General features: G+C 38.5%; 1 protein-coding gene across 6 annotated transcripts in view; it reads left to right on the top strand.

Annotated features, from left to right (window-relative positions):
• LOC100693248 (protein diaphanous homolog 3) overlaps positions 1–20,399 on the top strand; it is a 158,681-nt gene that overhangs the window by 66,565 nt on the left and 71,717 nt on the right. For all 6 annotated transcript variants that reach the window (XM_025905518.1, XM_025905527.1, XM_005466860.4 and 3 more), the window contains 3 exons: positions 956–1,085; positions 9,606–9,730; positions 15,283–15,447. In XM_025905518.1, the coding sequence (XP_025761303.1) occupies positions 956–1,085; positions 9,606–9,730; positions 15,283–15,447 (420 nt within the window). The remainder of the gene's footprint in view (positions 1–955; positions 1,086–9,605; positions 9,731–15,282; positions 15,448–20,399) is intronic.

Here is a 20,399-nt window from a genome sequence, read left to right on the forward strand (position 1 = left end):
CTGTAAGCCGACATCAGAACAAAGTGGGGTGCGCAGTGAGTGATGATTGTGTTTTAAATGCACTGCGGTGAGGTGCGCAACTCTTGTCACCTGTGATGATCTTCAGTCTAGACATGCACAAGATTTCCAGGAGCAATTCAAATGTAACAGGAGCACTGGCAGCGCTGCATTTCAGAATGAAATGACCTTGAAAGAGAGAGAATTTAAATTTAAATTGGCTAAGGCTTTTGTATTTATGTGCAGACTTGGAAAAACTTTTTGATCCTACCTCGTATAGATGTAGCCTTCTAAGGGCTGTTGGCTGCTAACAAAACCCCGGAGTTGACCGCGTTTTTGAACCAGAATTGGATCCAAGAGAAAGAGATGATTGCATGCAGTTGTCTTACCCCTTGTTTATTTATTTTTTTAAATGTATTTTTTCAATTTTATCTTGTTATAGATGGTTATATTTAGATATATTTGTAACTGTGCTTGTGCTGGATAAATCATGCTGTTTACATTACTGAGGGCGATTTAAATGTTGAATATGGGTTGTGTGCACTTCTCCATAAAGTGTGTGTTTTAGACCTGCTTAATACTCTAAAACAATGATGAATATCCCAACTTTTAAAGTATGGAACCTTTAATATGGCAGGTATATATGGTGTGTTATAGAAATATGACATAATTTCTGACTTTAAAACATTAAAGTAAGACAGATTCAGCAGATTCATGCATGCAAACACATTTATTTAGCAAGTGAACAGGCTGTGTGCTTAACAGGGTTAGACCTAACCTGTGACATTTTCAATAACACAAACTCTGAGCAACATGCAGAGTCACTTTTCCCCTGTTAGAGCATTTTTTCTTTTTTGCCCTGTGTATACTTTTTATTTTTCAATTTATTGTATTATTTACTTATTATTAAATAAGCTGCATAAATGCACATATTTTATGTGTCCATGTTTCACAACAGCTAAAGGACACCAAGTCAGCAGATCAGAAGACAACATTACTTCACTTCCTGGCACAAGTATGTGAGGAGGAATTTCCAGATGTGGTCAAGTTTCTTGACGACCTAGAGCACGTGGATCGAGCTAGCAGAGGTAATATTCTTAAACACCTAGATGCAAAAACTTCTCAACTGTACATAATAAAACTGTTACTGGACAGTTGTGATATATTTTCTAAGTCTCTAAAAGCACAATTTTTATGCAGTACAGAAGCCATTTTTCACCTGTTTACCAGCATATTTTTAAGCATGTAAAAGTAAGCTGCTACTTGATAATTTTAACACTGTCTACCTTCCACTTTCTCTGAGGTGATATCACAGTGCTGCTGTTATTTTGGTCCCCTGCTGTCAACCCAAGGTTTTTAGCTCTCCCATGGTTGCATGGCTTGAGTTTCATCTACTTCCTACCAAGCTGAGATATTTCTAGTGATGTTTAACAGCAGAGATTTGGCAACTGGTCTAAATTGGTCATCTAAGATAAGAGTTATTATGAGGAAACAATGGGCATACACACTATTACCTTTTTTGATATTTTCTTTTCTGCAGTTAAAGTTAAAGAAGAAAAGGATAATGATGGCACAATCTGTTCATGCATCTAAGCATGCTTAAACGTGAAGACTGAAGAATTTATTTAGAACATGCCTGATATGTGATTGTGTCAATTAAGCACTTGATATAATAGTGATGATCTGGATGATAGTAAATGATAGGAGCGCTCAACCTCATTAGAAGATAATGTGATATGCGCTTACGTTTTCAGCTTTTGTCTTGCTAATGTGGAAATCACCATCTCACCTCACCTGCCCGATGTCCCTCGCTCACTCACAGCAGTTCTCCTGCTCCTTTCTTGTCATGGTTAACTTAGACTTTCCCCTCTAGATCATTTTTCATACCCATTTAGTGACTTTTTTCCCCAAAAAACAAAAACCAGATCAATAGAGAGAAATGCATGAATCCATGAAACACCTCTCTCCTGGTCTTTTCTGTTCAGTGAGTGACAACGAACGGCAGTACTTGTCAATAAGATGTTTGCACATGTGCAGTGTTGTTTTTGTGGTTTGTTAGCCAGGAGGAGGATGCCCACTGAGAGAAAAGAAAAATAAGAATGACATACTGACACTTGAAACTTCCTCACTGAGTCATCATTATCTAAGCAAATGAAAACAGGGCTACTGCACAGCTATTGTCTTCGGCTTTTGCCTGTTGATTTTGTTAGGTGACATTGTGGTTATAATGTGTGATGCATGTCTGTCGTTTATCTTAAATGATATTTCACTGATATAAAAAGACATTAGATTTTAGTTTGATATTGTCCTGTTTTTTGGGGGGGTTTTGTAATATATGAGCATAAGCAATGGAAGCTTGGCATCAGAAGTGCTACCTAGACAGTGTTACCTAGAAAGAAGTGGAACATTCGTATGCATTCCTTTGTTTTACTTTGAGTTTTACTCTTAGCTTTCTACTTCTGTTGCTCTCAGGGGATTGGATGCTTGTTGATTCTGTAAACATACCTTGTATTTTATCATTTTCATGTTTGATCTGTGCCACAGTCATCTCATGTGCACCGCTGTTTGATACAAACATTAATCTTCTTCTGTGGCACATCTCCAGATTTGAAGGTTTATGTTTTAGGTCATGTCTGCGACTGGGATTAAAAACATTTTTAAGTCTCTGTGTTGATTTTAACAGAAATTGGCTGTATTGCACAGGTGTGCATGCAAACATGGGTACACACAAGTACAGAAGAAGTGCTTTGAGTGGCCAGCGTCTCTATAGTGTGGTAAAGGTCACAGCCAAGCAGGGACAGACTCAGCGGTCGGAGGAAGCTCGCACATGTTCTTTGTTCATATTGCCACAGGCAATTCACAGGAAGAAGCAGTTAGCCGCTGCCAATGTACAGCTTGTGTGTGTGAGGTCGCACTGTCACAGCATGTTTCCTTCTGCTCTAAAGAAGATTTTACCCACTGCTCCATTCTCAGCAGGAGGGAGTGTAGGAAGGTGTGAGGAGGAGAAAACATCGGAGGATGAAATGAAATGTGTGACTCCTTTTTTGGGGGGGGGGGATTTGTTTGTTTGGACTCTGCTCTTCATAAAGATTTCAATTTTTTTTCTCTTGTTTTGGCGCTTTGATAATCTGTAGATAACAATGCTACTGTCGAGTGTTTTATTTCTCCCAACTGTGCTGTGTGTCCACAAGCCTTTGGCCACGATGCATAAGTACAATGGCGAGATCAAGGGAAAGCACAATCCTTGGATCTCTCTGCAGGTTTTCTTTACCTCCTTACTTCACTGGCCTCAAGCTGAGTTTATTTGCATCTATATAGATGTGGACTGCTTTCTGTGCTACTGTCTTTCTTTATGATTCTATAAGATTAGGAGATGCATGCACTGTCTTATCTCTTCACATATTATATCCAGACACACAGATCCTGTCTCTAAGCCGTGCTGGTGAGTGGCTTCCTTTTCATCGGGTCTGACAACTATTTGATGGGCATGTACTCAGACTAAAAGGCTGCATTGCATTTATATACACTAGCCAAAGAGCTTACTTGAGCATGAAAACAAGGTTGAGCAGAGGTAGCAGTAATGATATGTTCTTCCTTTGTAAATGGTGCTGTCTTTAGACTGTAACACAACCCTTGTTTCCCACTCTGCCAGTCCTGTACTTTAGTTCAGGGATCCTTTCTGTCTGTCTTCTCATTTTTGCCCATTCTCTTCTTTTTAGACCTATAATCATTTCTCCCCCTGATATTGAGATGCACTCAGTCCGTGCTGCTTCACTCTGTCAGTTTACATGCATCTCTTTAACTGCCTGTCAATATTCGTCTATCGGTCCCCAATTGTTGCTCGGTCTGGTTCTTGGTCTTTGGGTTTTGCTCACAGGCTCTTCTTTTGCCTGACACACACACAAACAGACACACACTTATAATAGACAGCAGCCGATTTGAGCAGTTAGGGCAGCTTGTTGAGTGGTACTCGGTGCTGAGTTTGAAGTTGAAAGCAGACAAATACGGAGACATGTTAATGTGCTCAACCACTCTACTTCAGCTTGTAGCTTCAAAAACCGCCTGTCAGCAACAGAAATGCTGTTTACTACTACGTACTGCTAAACAGGCATGCCTGCATTAGCAGAACTATGGATGTATGTGTAGTAAAAATGGAAAAGCTGTGCTGGTTGTGGCCCTGGGGAATCTTTAGTCAGTAACACGACGATTCAGCTACACTGAGATGGCTCTCCAAAAATGCTGTTCAAGCTTTGTTTTCTAGTTTTGTTTCATGCAGTCTAAACAATGAGCCTCAGGTTGAAAGTACTTAAAATGAGGGCTCTACAGTGCATTTTAATGTTAGTCCTGCGCTGTTTTAAAGTAGTTCTGTAGATTGTACATTTTTAGATTCACCAAAACATCAGGCTTTCGCGTCAATTTTTTCCCCCTCTCTTAGAATTCATTATATCAAAGGTGGTTGTACAGTGACTGTGTGTGCGCTGGGGCTGTTTGTGGGTGTCCATGGTTGCATGCTCTTCTCTGTCTCATTTATGGCACAGCAGGTTAGCAGACTAATAAAAGGATGTCAATGGATTTTGACCTCTACAAATATTTCAATTGTTCTTCTAAAATATCTTAGATCTGTCTCCGACTCCTCTGCACCAAAGAGGCATTCAGGCCCCACTGCTCATAAAAATCACTCACACTTAAATGCACAGAATAAGAAATCAAGTGCAAAGTGGTCAGTGAGAGAAAAGAAACACCCTGCTATGTTTTATTTCCTACTCTCATTTCCTAAGTCTTGAGTTGTATATGGCAGACGTAAGCCTCTTCTGTTTTGAAACCCATTTCTGTGTGTTTTCTTTGAAGCGAAAGATCCGATAAACGCCAATTTTCTCCTGAAGCATACTGTATCCCTGATTTACATATAGTCTGGCTTATCTTGATACTTTGTGGCTGGAGTGATGTTACCTCTATTGTTGCATTAAGGCAGATGACCTGTGGTGACGTATGCGAGGCCTTATTTGCACGTACTGTGTAGAGATCCATCATCACAGTCATCTCAGTTCTTCTTCTCGCTTTTTTCCCCATTCAGAGCACCTTCACTGAGACATGTTGGTTCTATTTAGTATTTCTATTGTTGGATAGCAGCATTAAGTAAGTGTCTCCTGTTTGTATTATCCAAAGTACCCAGTGTCCAAAGTATATGGATCTAATTATGTGTTAGATTCTGTTTCTCTCTTGTAGGATAAATAATATATAGTTCCTAGGTTTTCATGCATATACCCCTTTGTGTGAGGTTGCTTCTTCACAAAAGCCTGCAGATTGCAAAGCTAAGAAAAGATGAGGTCCCTTTTTGTTTTGCTTTTGTCTTGCCCTCCCTTGCTCCTTTCTCAGTTACCGCATCATCACAGGGCTTTAATCATTTCTATTAACAGACTGCCTGTCTGGCCTCTTTCCTCGTCTGAATGCTGCCCACACCTTCTTCAGGCGATTTTGGTTGCCTGGTAATGCACTGAGCTTTCAGGAGAAAAGGATTTAGAGTCAGATTATAATTGTTTATTCACTTTTTTTAAAAATATGTAGCCACACTAATCATACTGGGTGTAATGGATCATTTATAGATTTCTCATTAGTTAATGAGCACTGACAGAGCCAGCCAGAATTTCTGTAAAAGAGCTCGGACGCAGCACCATCTAGGGGCAACTGTCTATTTTTTTTTTGTTTCAGTTATTTTCAACTATTACGTTTCAATTATTATCAGTAAAATTTTCTACATACGTAATTTTGTATCTGCACTCACTGAAAACTTTATTAGGTACACCTTGGAAAAACTGGGTTGGAGCGATCAGAACTATCTTAGTTCTTCGTAACATAGATTGAACAAGGTCCATGTTGACATGCCACCATCACACAGTTGCTTTAGTTTGTTGGCTGCACATCTATGATGAGAATCTCCTGTTCATCACATCCCAAAGGTGCTCTACTGGATTAAGATCTGGTGAATATGGAGGCCAAGAAAATGTGCCAAGGACAACCTGAACCGTTGATAAAGGCAGGATAGATCTGTGCTTTCATGTTGTGGATGTCTAATTCTGACCCTACTGAGTGTTGCCTGAGACCAGGCAATGTTTTTTCTAATCTTCTATTGTCCAACTGCGGTAAGCGAAGATCAGTTGTAGCAGTTGTTGCTTTTCTGCATAACTTGGTTGTAACAAGTGATTATTTGAGCTACTGTTAGCTCAAAACAGTCGTGGCACTTTCCTCTGACCTCTGGCATCACTGAGGCTTTTTCACTAAGACAGGGGTGTCGAACTCCAGGCCTCGAGGGCCGGTGTCCTGCAGGTTTTAGATAACACCCTGGGTCAACACACCTGAATCAAATGATTAGTTCATTACCAGGCTTCTGGATAACTGCAAGACACGTTGAGGAGGTAATTTAGCCATTTGAATCAGCTGTGTTGGATAAAGGACACATGTAAAACCTGCAGGACACCGGCCCTCGAGGCCTGGAGTTCGACACCTGTGCACTAAGAGAACTACTGGATATTTTGTTTATTTCGACCATTTTTTGTAAACCTGAGAGATGGTTATGTCTTAAAATCCCAGCAGATCAGCAGTTTTTGACACCAGCCTGACTAACCATGCCACATTCAAAGCCACTTTAATCACCTTTCTTCCCCATTCTGACGTGGTGACCATGTCTACTTCTCTAAATGCATTAAGTTGCTGCCATGTGACTTAATATTTTCGGGTTCTCTGAGGTAGTGCTTTGATTGTGTGATCCTGTGAAATTAAAACATTAAATTCATTTTATAGACCAGCAGCACTGATAACGCTTGCTGCCGAACTCCAGTATTAACCATCATTTTATTACTAGCTTTAGCCACCACCTGCTAACTTAATATTAACCTAACAGACAGCTAATGTGGCTACTTGGTAGCTGTTAAAAGTTAAACAGTCAATGTGTGCTAGCCACTAGATTACCATTTATAATAACTATTGAACACTTTAATGTCGTTGAAGGGGGAGTCTAAGTTTTCAAAAAAAGTATTGGCAGGTGCCATGTGCCCGTCTGTGTGCAGGATGCTGTGTGAAGGCCAAGACAGCACTGTTAGTATCAGTACTGTTGAAAATGAGAATCTAATCTGATAATAAGTTTTAATGTTGGTTAGTATCTGAGTATTATGTACAGGATTGAAAATGAATTAACAAAGTAGATTCTGTTCTGTATTAATCACAGCAATTGGTCTATGATTTATGCACATTTGAGAGAGTTGTTTTAGGATTTAAAAAAAAATAATCATAAGTGTCCCGTAATGTGTCACTTCCTAATAACCATTTTAACTCTTCCAGAAGTCAGAGATTGAAATATTTTTCCTCCACATTGCTACAGTTCTCCTCAAAGATACATTAACATTAACTCATACTTAAATAGCCTTCTCCCTTTCTTACTGTCCATAAAAACAGGATGATTTCTTTAAAAGAATTGCAGAGCAGTTGCTTTGTGAAGGTGGCTCTGATGGAGATATTATTAGTCACAATCTACTTTTGAAGCAAGAGTTTTAAATGTCTGCTCCTTTAAAGCTTTTGACTGACCGCAGGCATCATTGCAGGCATACAAGTAAGAGATAAAAGAAGGAAGAAGGAAAATTAAGATCCAAAAATCAATAAAGTGAAAATGCATTCAGGACAATCTAAAACACGCGACGAGTAAAAAGTACTCTTTAGCTGCGGTGTTACTGAAGTGCACTCAGTCTTCTTTCTCAATTATAAGTAACAGGTTGAAAAGTGCCACCTGCCTTTTCCTCTCAGCACGCTGAAAGCATAAGCAGGTAATTTGTACATTTCATGAGTGTGGACATTCACATGTTCACACATACACTCTGTTAAACTTCAAATGAAAAGCACAACTTCAGTAATGCAAACTTTGTAGAATATTAGGAGTCAAGATGTCTGAGAGAACATGTGTGTGAATCCAAGATGGTTTGTTCCCATCAGGAAATGGGTTTATGCTCTAAAGTCAGAGGAAAGCTTAACTACATTGAAGTCTTTCTCTTTTTTTTCTTTTCATAAAGCATGTATTAGGATCAAGGGAAATTTGAAACTACTTAAAATTAAGCAGCTTATGCCTTTTTGTCAAGTGGGGTCTAATCGGGGTAATTTAAGCCATATGCTATATTCAGTCACTAGCTTAAAGTGTCAGCCATGACCAACTTAGCAGAAAGTTAGGCTTCACGTTCCCCTGCTTTTCAACCTGCATGATCCATGCACCTGTTGATAAGACCAAAGTCCAAGGATTAATGGAATAGAAAGATATTAACTCCATCAGCCACACCTTCATGCCTTCAGGGTGTGCAGTACTGCTGTGTCTGCTCTGTAATGCACAGAAGTCACACTTACTGAGTAAATGTACAGCCTTGTGTCCAAATATGCTGGTGACATAATGTTTTGCACATTTTAAATCGTGTTTTTAATTGTGAACAGTACAAAGAGATAAGACTGTGATATCTCTATCTTGGATACCAGCTGCTGTTGTTGCAACAGTTACAGTAGGTAATCCATTGGGGTGTTTGTGTTGTGTTTTTTTTTTTTGTTTGTTTTTTTTTTTGCTGTTGTTGTTGTTTTGTTTCAGGTTGTACCAGATATTTTCAGTGGGTGATACTAAACAGTCCAGATTAGTGGTTGTAGCTCAGGCGGTAGAGCAGGTCATCTACTAATCGGAAGGTTGGTGGTTCGATCCCTGGCTTCCCCTAGTCTGCATGCCAAATATCCTTGGGCAAGACCCCATATTGCTCTCCGATGCATCCATCGGAGTATGAATGTGTGTTCGAATGTTAGTTAGAAAGCACTAAGAAAATGTGCTTGGGTGAATGCACAAGTTGTATAAAGTGCTTTGAGTGCTCAGAAGAGTAGAAAAGCGCTATATAAGAACCAGTCGAGTCCATTTAGTTCCTGAAGTTTTTAACTACTGAGCCTCGCTGTTGTAATATGTGCTTGTTTGGCACTGAATTCCTTAAATATGCAAAGACTTCTAAATGTTGAAGGACAAAACTTTGGGAAATACGATTCCATATTTTTTTACTCTTGATGCGACGTCTCCGTAATACTGACTTCAAATAGTACGGCACCCTTAAGGCACGATGATGGCTGATTGAGTATTTCAACATCAAGTATCACAACACCGAGTATCAACATAACAGTCATTTGCTTTCACTACAGTTTGTGTGACGGCGCGGGTATTGTATTTTAATGTTAGGTTGTTTACCGCAAACACACGACCGTGAGGAAAACAGAATAATGAACAGCTATGTATTAAACATACTTTCACTTGATGCTTATGTTTTGTCATTGTTTATTCCCACAGTGTTTTGGGCACAGTGTGAACCCATAATAAGTGTGCTTTGCAATTGAGCTGGCTTCTCTTTCATTTTCCCTGTTATTTTGTTATTGTGCGTTGTTTTTCTCTGATTCTTTCAGAGCTTGAAAATAATAATGCACTTGATTGTACCTTTAATTGAGTTGTCCTCACATCTTTTTTGTTCACATTTCCTTGCCGTGTGGGTGTATTTCGGTGTGCTTTTATGAATGTATGTATGTGCGTCTGAAAATATGTGGGTGTGTGTCAGTGTCTGCAGAGAATCTGGAAAAGAGCCTCAGGCAGATGGAGAGGCAGCTGCTGCAGCTGGAGAGAGACCTGGAGACTTTCTCCTCCTCCGATGACCCCAACGACATGTTTCTCACCAAAATGGCTATATCCTTTACACGTGTATGCATTGGCTCATTTCTCTAGGCCATCATGCAGTGAGTTACAGTAATGAACTCTTCACAAAGTCAGAAGAATATCACTGAATGTGAATTTTATATCTTTACAGTAAGTCACAGTGGTGCTGTGTAGGCTGGTTATGGAGCAGTTTTCAGGTTTAATTAACAAGTTAAACCTAACATCAGGAAAAATGGTAAAGACTTCTCAGATCTTTAACATGTGGTGTGTTTTATTAAATGATGTGACCTGTGTGAAGCATGGTAAAAGATTTTAGGCACAACTTCACCTATTTTCAGTGAGTACTTCTATGTACATCTGCATACACGTCTGCAAATGACAACTATGATCACGTGCTTTAGAGTGACAGATGTGGACACTATACAGACAGTGGTATTGGTCCATTTACATATTATACGTACAGCAGTTTTTATGACTGTATATACACCTAGTTTGCAGTCTAAATTCATATAAATTTGACCCACACTTTCTGGGAAGGCTTTCTGTGGAAGTCATTGCCTGGTTATTCAGAATAGCACTGGTAAGGTTAGAGGCGGATGTTGAAACTCATCTGACCACTCCTTTATGAACCTTTGTGCATCGTGGGATAGTCACCCTGGAAAATAAAAAGGCCTTTTCCAAACTGCTCCCACAAAGTTGGATGCACAGAATTGTCCCAAATGTCTTAATAAGATAAAAGTTAAGATTTCCCTTCACTGGATATATAGCTATCCTATTTAAAAGGTCTGATATGTTTTATGGTGACCCATGATGAAGACCACAAGCCATGGTCATGGAGTAAATTTGTTCTTTATACTACAAGTATTTATACACACATACTTTAGGGATCACACAAGATGCAAGGAATGGGGTGAAATGGAGGCAAATGATCCTCTCAGCCAAAAGGAGGAGGAAAAAAAGGTAATAATATGCTTTTAAGTAGAAAGGGAGAGAAGAATATACAGTCCTCCCACCCGTCCTCTCTTGGTTTCCAGTGATGTGCACAAGTGATGAGTGGCATCCCATTCTGCAGTCAAGTTTTGTACCAGTACTCCTCTTAGCTGCTTTTGAAGTGTACTTAAGACTGAGGCTATCTTCAAAATCAAGAGAAAAGCTAAAGAATGTGAATTATGTTGCGTTTGACTTTCTGTCTTTTGTTTTCAGTGTCCCTCACTCAATTTTTTTGAAGCTACAAATGTGTAATTTCTTTTTACCATTTGTCTGCCCACGTGGGAAATTTAAGTCCATTGCTGACATCGGTCTACATTTTGTTTGACAGCAGTGTAAATGATTCATTGTCTTCTGAGGTAGTTCTAGAGGATCAGGTTGACAGGTATGTCTCAGGCCAGGTGAGTAAGTATGTGTTCAATAATACACCTTGCACCCAGCCTCCTTCATGTAGTTTTGATCAATAGCCTAGGGGTTGGGGCACTGATGGCTTGTGCTGTAGTAGTTAGCAAAGAACTTGAGTGCAACACAGTAAGGTTCACTGAGAATGGATCTGACAGCTCTGTTTTTTTTCTACTTTGCTTTTCAATTCCTGATGTCTTAGCACTGATTAAAAACTATGAAAACTCTGAACTCTCTTTTGGTAAAAATGGAAAAACTGGAGGTAAAGTGTAATGTAGACGATTAACACAGGTTATTGATGAGGCGTCTGGTCTCAAAATAAGACCCCAGACGCACAGTACAGTGGTCCCTCGCTATAACGCAGTTCACCTTTCGCGGCCTCGCTGTTTTGCGGATTTTTTTTGTGCAATTTTGCATGCTGTTTTTTCATTTGTTTGTTTGTTTTTTTACAGCGCATTGAGTTCTGCGTCCTGATCGGATGTAGACCATTGTCAATCAATGTCCTCCATGCCGTGTCTCCTGTACAGTACAGACTGCGTTAAGCTTGTCAAATTTACATAAATCTTCGATCACTAGCAGTGTGACTCTGAAGTAAGTTTTTAGGTTTTTTCTCCAACAAACACAACAATGTCAACGAAACGTTTCGCACCACCAAAGGCACCTGCGGTACCAACTCAAAGGCAGAGGAAGATGCTAACCATCGCACAGAAAGTTGGACTTCTGGACATGCTAGAGGAAGGTAGAAGTTACCGTATTTTTCTGACCATAAGGCACACCAGATTATAAGGTGCAATAAGTGAAACAAAACAGTCAGATAAGTCAAACTTTACTCAACTCATTCTTCTTGCTTGCTCTACTTCCGTACCATTGATTCATTAATGTTGAATTCTCTCGCAGCTGCTCTATTCCCATGTTCTGGACCTGAAAACAGGGTTTGATCTTTGGTTTCATTCTATAATACTGGACTTATTTTTTTCATAAAGGTTTGAACTTTGAGAGTGTTTAAACAAGAGAGAAAAGTGTGAAAATGTTCATGCCTGTCTGAGAAAAGTGTATAAAGTGTGTAGTGAGGGGTTTTACAGCCTTAAAACATCTATAATAATTGTAAAAAATAAACCTGGCTACTTCACGGATTTTTTTAGAACGTAACTCCTGCGATAAACGAGGGACCACTGTAAACCAAAATGTTAACTAGATGAATGTTACACAATTTTTTTAAATTTTTTTTACATTATCTTGTGAGAGTAACAAACATTAGCTACTGCTTGGAAATGAACTCTGAGCATTGCAAGGTGAGATTTTGACTGATCGTTAAAGTTAATGCCACATTGTGGCTAACTTTAAAACAAAATCCAAAATAGAACTCCAATTAAAAAAAAAAGGTTCAAGATTTTGAATTTTTTATGGTACGCTGTATGTAAGGAAGGCTCCTTTCAGCCATGATGGCACCTTTCTAGATCTGCAAGCAGCAAATTCCATAGGGACTAATGCATTGCCATACCATCAGACTTTTGGAATGAGCTGATAACAAGTGGGATGATCCCTCTCCTCTCTAGTCCAGAGTGTACATGTTTACTAAACTTTCAAATTCCAATTTGTCTGCCCACAGAACCATTTTCCACTTTTCCTCAGTCCATTTTATAAGTTTTGTTGGCAGTGTTTTTTTTCTTTTTTCTTTCTTTTTTTTTTTTTGCAGATTGATGAACCTCTGCTCATCTTTACTTCTGAGGAACTCTTTTTAGCATAACTTCCAGTCTTTTGGTTCCCCATCCCAAATTTTGTGAGACTTGCTGCTGGCATCAAATTCAAACATTCAGTATGCGTTTTTTCTTTTATTGTGAATAAAATATGGGTTTAAATAACTGCATTCTGTAAATAACTGCATTCAGTTTTTTTACATTTTACAGTGTCAACATTTTGGGGGAAATTGTGTTTTAATTCTATTACATTCTTTTGATATCTTTTGCAAAAACAACAAGCACACGAAACCACCACAATTATTTTCCTTCTTATTCAGAAACAAATTGCTTTACTAATTTGGCTTAAGGTTTTTAACCAACATTAGTAAGCAGTTTTATAATGAAGCTTTTTAATTACATTTACACTTCCATCCGTCCTGCATCCCTTAACTGCTTATGTTAAGAAGACTTGTATTTCAAATTAAGCAAAACCGATTACAGTAGATTCACAGGCATACAGGAGATAACATTTCTAAAAGTACTTTTGACAAGCAAATTTATATATTTTTTTATTATTTAAAAAGTTTTATTGTTTATTCTGAAGAAGCCTCTTGAAAAATTAACCAGTCATGTTAGCACTGCAGATCAGCAAATTCTACGGTAACCAGCTAAACACGAGAATCTCGGGGTGTCACATTGGTGACATTGAAAATCCCATTTTCACTTCATGTGCCACTTGAGTATACATTTACTGTGTGATTGGTCTAGTGTTACACTTCTAAATGTGAGCTAAGCTTGTAAAGGTGGTAGATTAGAAAATGAGAGAAACAGAAGGAGAATGATCAAATGAAGAAAGGCAGAATGAAAAGTAATGGGATGGGAGAGATGGGTGCCTTGGAGAATGAGCTGCAGTGGACCATTGCTTTCTCTGGAATAGGGAAGAAGTCAGGAGAGTGGGAACAAGACGAGCAGAGATATTTCACACCCCACGATACTTATCAACCACAGCTCTCAGCTATTTTTTTTTTCTTTTTCTCTTGCTTTCCGTCAGTTGCTCAGACTTTCCTCATGCCTCTTTCCCCCAGCCCCTGGCTTGGAAAGATATTACTGACAAGTCAATCTGGGAGGAGTGCCTATTGAACAGCATTTACCCAGCTGTGAATAGGTAGTCCCATCCCCAGTCAGATTCAGCTGAGGCCAAACCTCAAATAGGTCCATCAATTGAGCTATAATGAAGGGGCACAATAGGAGCCAGAGAGGCTGTCCACACACTTGTGTGATACCACACACACACATGCACATGGCACACTTGCTCCTGAGACAACAGTGTTATAGTCATTAGCAGGAATGATGTCTAGGGACATACTTTCTTTCTCCTTTTAAAAAAAAAAATGAAATTATTCATACAGTTTAAAACAGATTAAAGCATTTTTTAATCTCAGATCTTATTTTCTCATACAACAAAAGATTTGAATTTCACTTGACAAGGACATCATGCACGAATATAGATTATGATTTATGGAATATGGAAAGAGAATAAAAATGTAGCATAAATATATTTTGAACAGCCACTTCATGGTTACTAAATTTTTGCATTGAGTGAATAGTGAGTTTGTGTGTGTGGTGACAGCACTGTATGCCCTGCTGGTTGGCTTGATGCGTTGTACTTTGACTCCCCCCCCCTCCCCCCACTCTGGCACCTCTCCAGCACATGTTGTTGACACAACCATTACCCATTTGTCCTCATCCACACGAACGTAGCAAAGCTGTCCTGTGCTTCAGGTAGGAGGACCTTGTATTGCTCTTTCATCTTACAGTCAAGTCAGACTTGTATTTGCAGTATTTGCTAGGTCAGACTGTTGAAGACATAACCATTTTGTGTAAAGCCCAACTGATGCACTCTTCAAGCATTTTAGAGTGCAAAGACTTGTTGCCTTAAAAATCCTAAGCAGAGAAAGACTGTGCTTGCTGCAGCATTTGGAAGTGAGCCAGAGCCAAGAGCGGAGTTAAATGCAAACACATCTATTTAACTGTGTTTACACTAACTTGGAAACTTTTTCAGTAAGCAATAATCTTATTAGTTAGGCTTTGAAAAAACTGGTGGGCAGGGTTAACGTTAAAGTAGAATGAACTTTAAGTGCAGCAAAAATGGAGTAGTGTAAAATGCCCAAGGTGGCCATGATGTGAATATTGATTTAATAATATTTTAGAGTAGACTTTATTCACTTTTTCTTGTTTTGTGTTTGCATTTAATATTATGCATGTCAGATGCACCAACAGAGTTGCCATTAGCTAACTAATGGGAATAGTTGCAGAGGGTTGAACACACTTTGACCTGACTGAGAGCTCTTAATGCCAACGTCTGTTTATCGGCATTTTATTTCCAACTTGATTTCTTTGCAACAACAAGAGGGAATGGCTCTCACTTTTGCTGTCAAGTTGGAGAGTGCTCACATCAGCCTTTAATGGATACTTGTTGTGAAATGTAACAATGACCTTGACCACAACCCTCACAGCTTCAGCAAAGTTGCACGGGAGCAGTATGACAAGCTGGTGATCATGCACGGCAACATGGAGACGCTGTATCAGAACCTGCTGGAGTACTTTGCTATTGATCCTAAGAAGACTTCTGTGGAGGAGCTGTTCACTGATCTCAGCAACTTCCGTTCAATGTTCACTGTGAGTACACGGTACAATCATTCATTTTATATTTATTTTTTTAATATCTTGTGTGGAGTTGGAGACATTTGCATATTGAATAATGTTTTGACTTTTCATTAAACCTGTCCTGCCACTAAATCCACACAGGGATTAGCAGAATATTTGTGTTACAGGAACTTAGATATGTCTTAATGTGAAATGAATGACTCAGCCTTAATCACATATTAAGATGTGATTTTTTTTTTTTTTAATTTATTTATTTATTTATTTATTTTTTGAATGGATTTATTTACCATTTAGTACAATGTTACATTAAGAGAAATACTGCAGTGGTAGTTCATATCAGCTGGTGTTTTTAATGCTATTTAAGAGTGTTTCATTTATAGGTGCATTTTCATTTCGTCTCTTGTTAACATATTTTAAGAAATGACAGAATTACTAATACTAAAACTGTGATAGATAAAAAAAAATAGCCCTAACCATAAAGCTACTTATGATGTTGCACTCATTAGTTGTCCAACAGCCATGAAGTTAAAGCCCAAAGCTGTGGCAGCTTATTCTAGATGTGTCGTTTTGTATTTGGTGGTCAAGATTGCATTTACCCCCCCCCACCCCACCCCCCAAAAAAAACAAAAAGGCAAACCACAAGACAAGTGAAAGATTTGCCAGAGTTTTATTTCAGGTTTGAGAGGGGGGAAAAAAACCTTGAAAATGGGGGTTATTATTTATTTTTTTTATTCACTGCCTGTTTTATTACAGAACTTCTACTTCGTTTTGTGTCCTGTGCTAAAATACAAAGCAGAACAGTGCCAGTCCTGTGTAGTCCAGTCCCACCCGGACATTTATGTCATCCCTGAGCTCCGTGCCCTTATCAGTCTGGTGCTACTGTGAGCTCTGGAGCTGCAGAGACCCACTGTGTTTAATCAGCAGGATTAGTGGCACAAGCCACTGGGCGCGACAGATAATAGTAGCTAATTAGCCTACTAAAGTTATTGCCCTGCCCCTAACTTAACATTTACCACACACACAAATGGATTTCATGCCTTTTTGCTTTTTTTCCCTCCCTCCCTGCATAGTGATTACTTATGCTTTCATTTTTTCTTGTAGTCTACTGTTGTTTTTTGTTTGGTTTTTTTCACCCCCCATTTATGCACTCTTCAGCGGAGTGGCTGTGGGGTTTTATCAGTATCCTTCCTTGATCAGAATTGACAGAAACTTTAATGAAGCTTCAGCTGCAGTACAAATGCAGCTGCTTTCTTGTGGATCATTTTTTGGAAGGAAGGTACGTCAAGATGTGTAGCAACAGAAACTGAAATAACAATATATCCCTGCACATATGCTGCAATTACTGTAGCTTGTGTGAACAGCCCAAAATCTATGTTGCTCTACTATTGAGCTTGGCTTGTACTGTCATTTTGTTTCAACAACTTCTTGTCATTTTGCATTCCTATAGCGACGGGGTGTGCGACTGCTGCCCGACCGGCACCTTTGCTATAAAAGAGAATGGGTGTCAGAGCACAAGGGTGCCAATTTTTTTTGTAAAAGACTCTTTGGCCCTTGAGAGAGCCCAAATTTTTTCCCCAGCTGCCTTGTTTATTTTTATTGATGCTATTGATCCCAGGACTAACGTGTGCTGTTATCCTTGGCTCATTTAAATAACTAGAGTTGCCAGAACTGAGGCTAAATGATGTAGATCTATTCTGTGCATTACTATTGCCTAGTAATAAAAACAGTTTTTAACATTTTGTGTTCTTAAAGGTAAATTGTAGCTGAAATCCCTTTTTATTTGAAGCCTATGGTTCAGCTTTGAGTTTTGCAGTAGCTTTTATGTTCTGACCAAACATAACAGTTAATGACGCTGCCAGTGAAAGGTGAACAAGCCAAGTGTTATAAAGGCTAGCATTATATGGTCAAAACTCCCAAGATAGCTATTTATTCCCCTGCGATAGGTCAGGGCGTTAGCAGCTTACACTCTCAGCAATTCGTTGAAATGGTCACATCACGGAGACGCATCTTGGGAAAAGCCAAGGCTAGGTCAACGGACGTAGGCATACACTAAATCTCAGCATTGTAACCTCTCGGTCAGATCTGTGTCAGCATTTACCCTGCCGTGCCGAGGCCCATGCTAATAGGTGCGTGCTGTCTCTAGACCACTGCCTGGGGCAAACTGAGCCTTGAACTGTGTGTATCTTGTTGGCAGAATGTGTGTGCATGTTTGTTTGTGCGCATATGTCATTCTGCATTGGCAATTTTTTTTTTTTTATGGGAAAAGCTGCTTAGTTATTTCACACACAAAGATGTGCACACACAATTGTGCACACACATGCAGCATGCCCAGTCACCCGTAAGAAGGAGACACAGGGCGAGGCCGCACATCTGACAGGAATCCAATTGAGCGTGTCTAATGGCGGACATCCAGGAGAGAAGGAGGGCGAAGCAGACCTGCAGTGATGAAGGAGAGCAGTAGACAATTTTACAGAGCTGGTTCTCCCTCTCTTTATACCTCTACATCACTAGGTCTCACACTATCACAGTAACATATATATATATATTTTTTTTTTTTAAATCAAAAGATCTCTCAAAGTCTGTGTTATCTCAGTTCATATTACAATGTTACATTTCAGCACGAAGATAATTGTAGTTGTAATTTTTAATTTTACATTTAAAAACACATAAAAAAATTGTCTTACTTGTGCTTAAAGTTAACATTTTATTCCATTCAGCTGATGTCCCCACTGACATTTTAATTCTTATTTTCCTAATTGCCTCTGCGGTTTAGTAAGACAGCATGGCTTCTTCATGCTGGCTGTAATCATAACAATTTTTGTTTTAATAAGGGTGTTTTTGCTGTAATAATCTTTAGCTGCTCATTTCTGTTTTGTTTGTGAAGTTTAAAAGCCATCCTCTTTTTTTTATATAACAGACCCACTTATAGTATTGACCTATTATTGACTCATCATTGTTTTCTTGAATGATTGGGAGCTTTGAAAGATGTCGATTTAAATAAGAGGTCGTTACGCTTCTCAGTGGATCTGCATAATCATATCATTGTAATCCCCTGCCACTTTTCATAATGAACAGGGGGAAAAAAAGAGTATTTGTACTTTTGTACATTCCTTTAAAAAATGAATTTCTCCCATCATCCTCAGCTGTAGTTTGTGCCTTTTAATTGGCAAAGGTTGGCCAGTTAACACACAAAATAAACCAAACTGTGCATGTTTAAAATATCCCTCTAAACATCATAATATGATAACATGGATCACCCAATGTTTATTGTAAGCTTATAGCATTGTTTCATTCAGAGCCCCACTGTAACAAAGTACAATTTTACATCAAGGCACCACCATGGATGTAGACTATTATTTAAAGGGGGAAAAAAAGTCTGTACTGGTATTTGCACTTATCATTATTCAGTTGCCATTTATGTCTAAGTTCTTTGTCTTTCTTTCATAAAAGAGATATATTATTATATATATAATTTAAAAATTAGTTGTATTTGTGAAGTTAGTTTTAATGTGTAATGTATATGTCAAATGCATGTAGGTTCAAAGAAAAATAGTTCCATCTGTTAGACTGTAAGTGATACTAATTTCATAACTGATTAAACTGTATAGGGTTATTTAGATTCTGAGCAGCAGCATCTCTGTTTGATTGCTTTAGCACAAGTATATTTACTTTGTTTTAGTAAGTGAAATTGCCTTTTTCATGGGCGAGTTTTGATGAAATTTACATTAGGCATCAGTCATAGCTTGTAACCTGGAATCATTTAATTGTTCCTTACTAAAAATGTGCTGCACATTGGTAATCTTGTTCTTCTCTTTTCTTTTTCCTCATTCTTTCTGTCCTTAATTTACCAGATGCCAATTAAGAATATAGTCATTTGTGAATTGTTGGTTGCCATAAGCAACTCACAGTCATTCCATCAAATCAAAGTTCATTTTGTCAAGTAGTTGGTTTCATTTAAAAATGGTTATAAAAAGAGAGCTCTGAGTGCTTTACAGAAATTTGGTATTCATCTCACCCTCTCTTATTCTTCAATACTCTCTTCTCCTGAATTTCTATAAGCCTGTCAAGTGGTACTTATCAATGTTTTTTAGCTGCTATTGTCTACTTATGTGAGTGAGTTTAGTCAAATGTGTTCTAAACCCTTCCCATCATTTTTTTCTCACTGTATTGGCAACACTTTATCATAACTGTTATAAAAAGAGAAATTGATGAATATGTACATTTTACTTATACTGACTGCACCAAGCAACAAAATTTAATGATGATTGCTACTGGACAATTGACTAAGTCATCCAAGAACGCTTCCATCAAAATTTCCATCTCCTTAGTGTTTGGATTTCTTTTATACATTAAAACAGATTTTAGATTTAACAGAATGCTTCTGTTATTGTCTATTATTACCTGTGATTCATACACTATTTGGACAGAAGTATGGCGCAATCTACACATTAATGTCAGAGGAGTGACTTGGCCGTTGAAACCAATTGCATTAAGCTCCCGACACACAGTTTTTATGCTGAAGCTGGTAACTATGCCTCAACTCAGTCAGCAGAAAGATGTCGATCTTTTGCACTATGCGCTTCAGCAGTCATACAAAATCCCTGTTTTGTATTGTTACGTTGTCTGCCACTATTGTTACGTTGTTTCCTAAACACTTCCACTTTGCAATAATGCCACTTAGACTTGATTGTGGATTATCTAGGATGGAAGTAATTGACTTGTTGCAGTGGTGGCATCTTATTACCACACTTGAATTCAAGTGAGCTGTTTTGAATCGCCCAATCTTTCACAAATGTTTGTAAAGACAGACTGCATGGCTAGTTGCCTGATTTTATAAAACCGACTTCAAAGATTAGGAGATATAACCCATTATTTTCGTCCATGTAGTGCATTTCAGTATGTACAGTGAGGTCAATAAGTATTTGATCACCCCGTGATTTTGCAAGTTCTCTTACTTAGAAATC

The sequence above is a fragment of the Oreochromis niloticus genome, linkage group LG1, assembly GCF_001858045.2.
Source record: "Oreochromis niloticus isolate F11D_XX linkage group LG1, O_niloticus_UMD_NMBU, whole genome shotgun sequence".
Classification (NCBI taxonomy): domain Eukaryota; kingdom Metazoa; phylum Chordata; class Actinopteri; order Cichliformes; family Cichlidae; genus Oreochromis; species Oreochromis niloticus.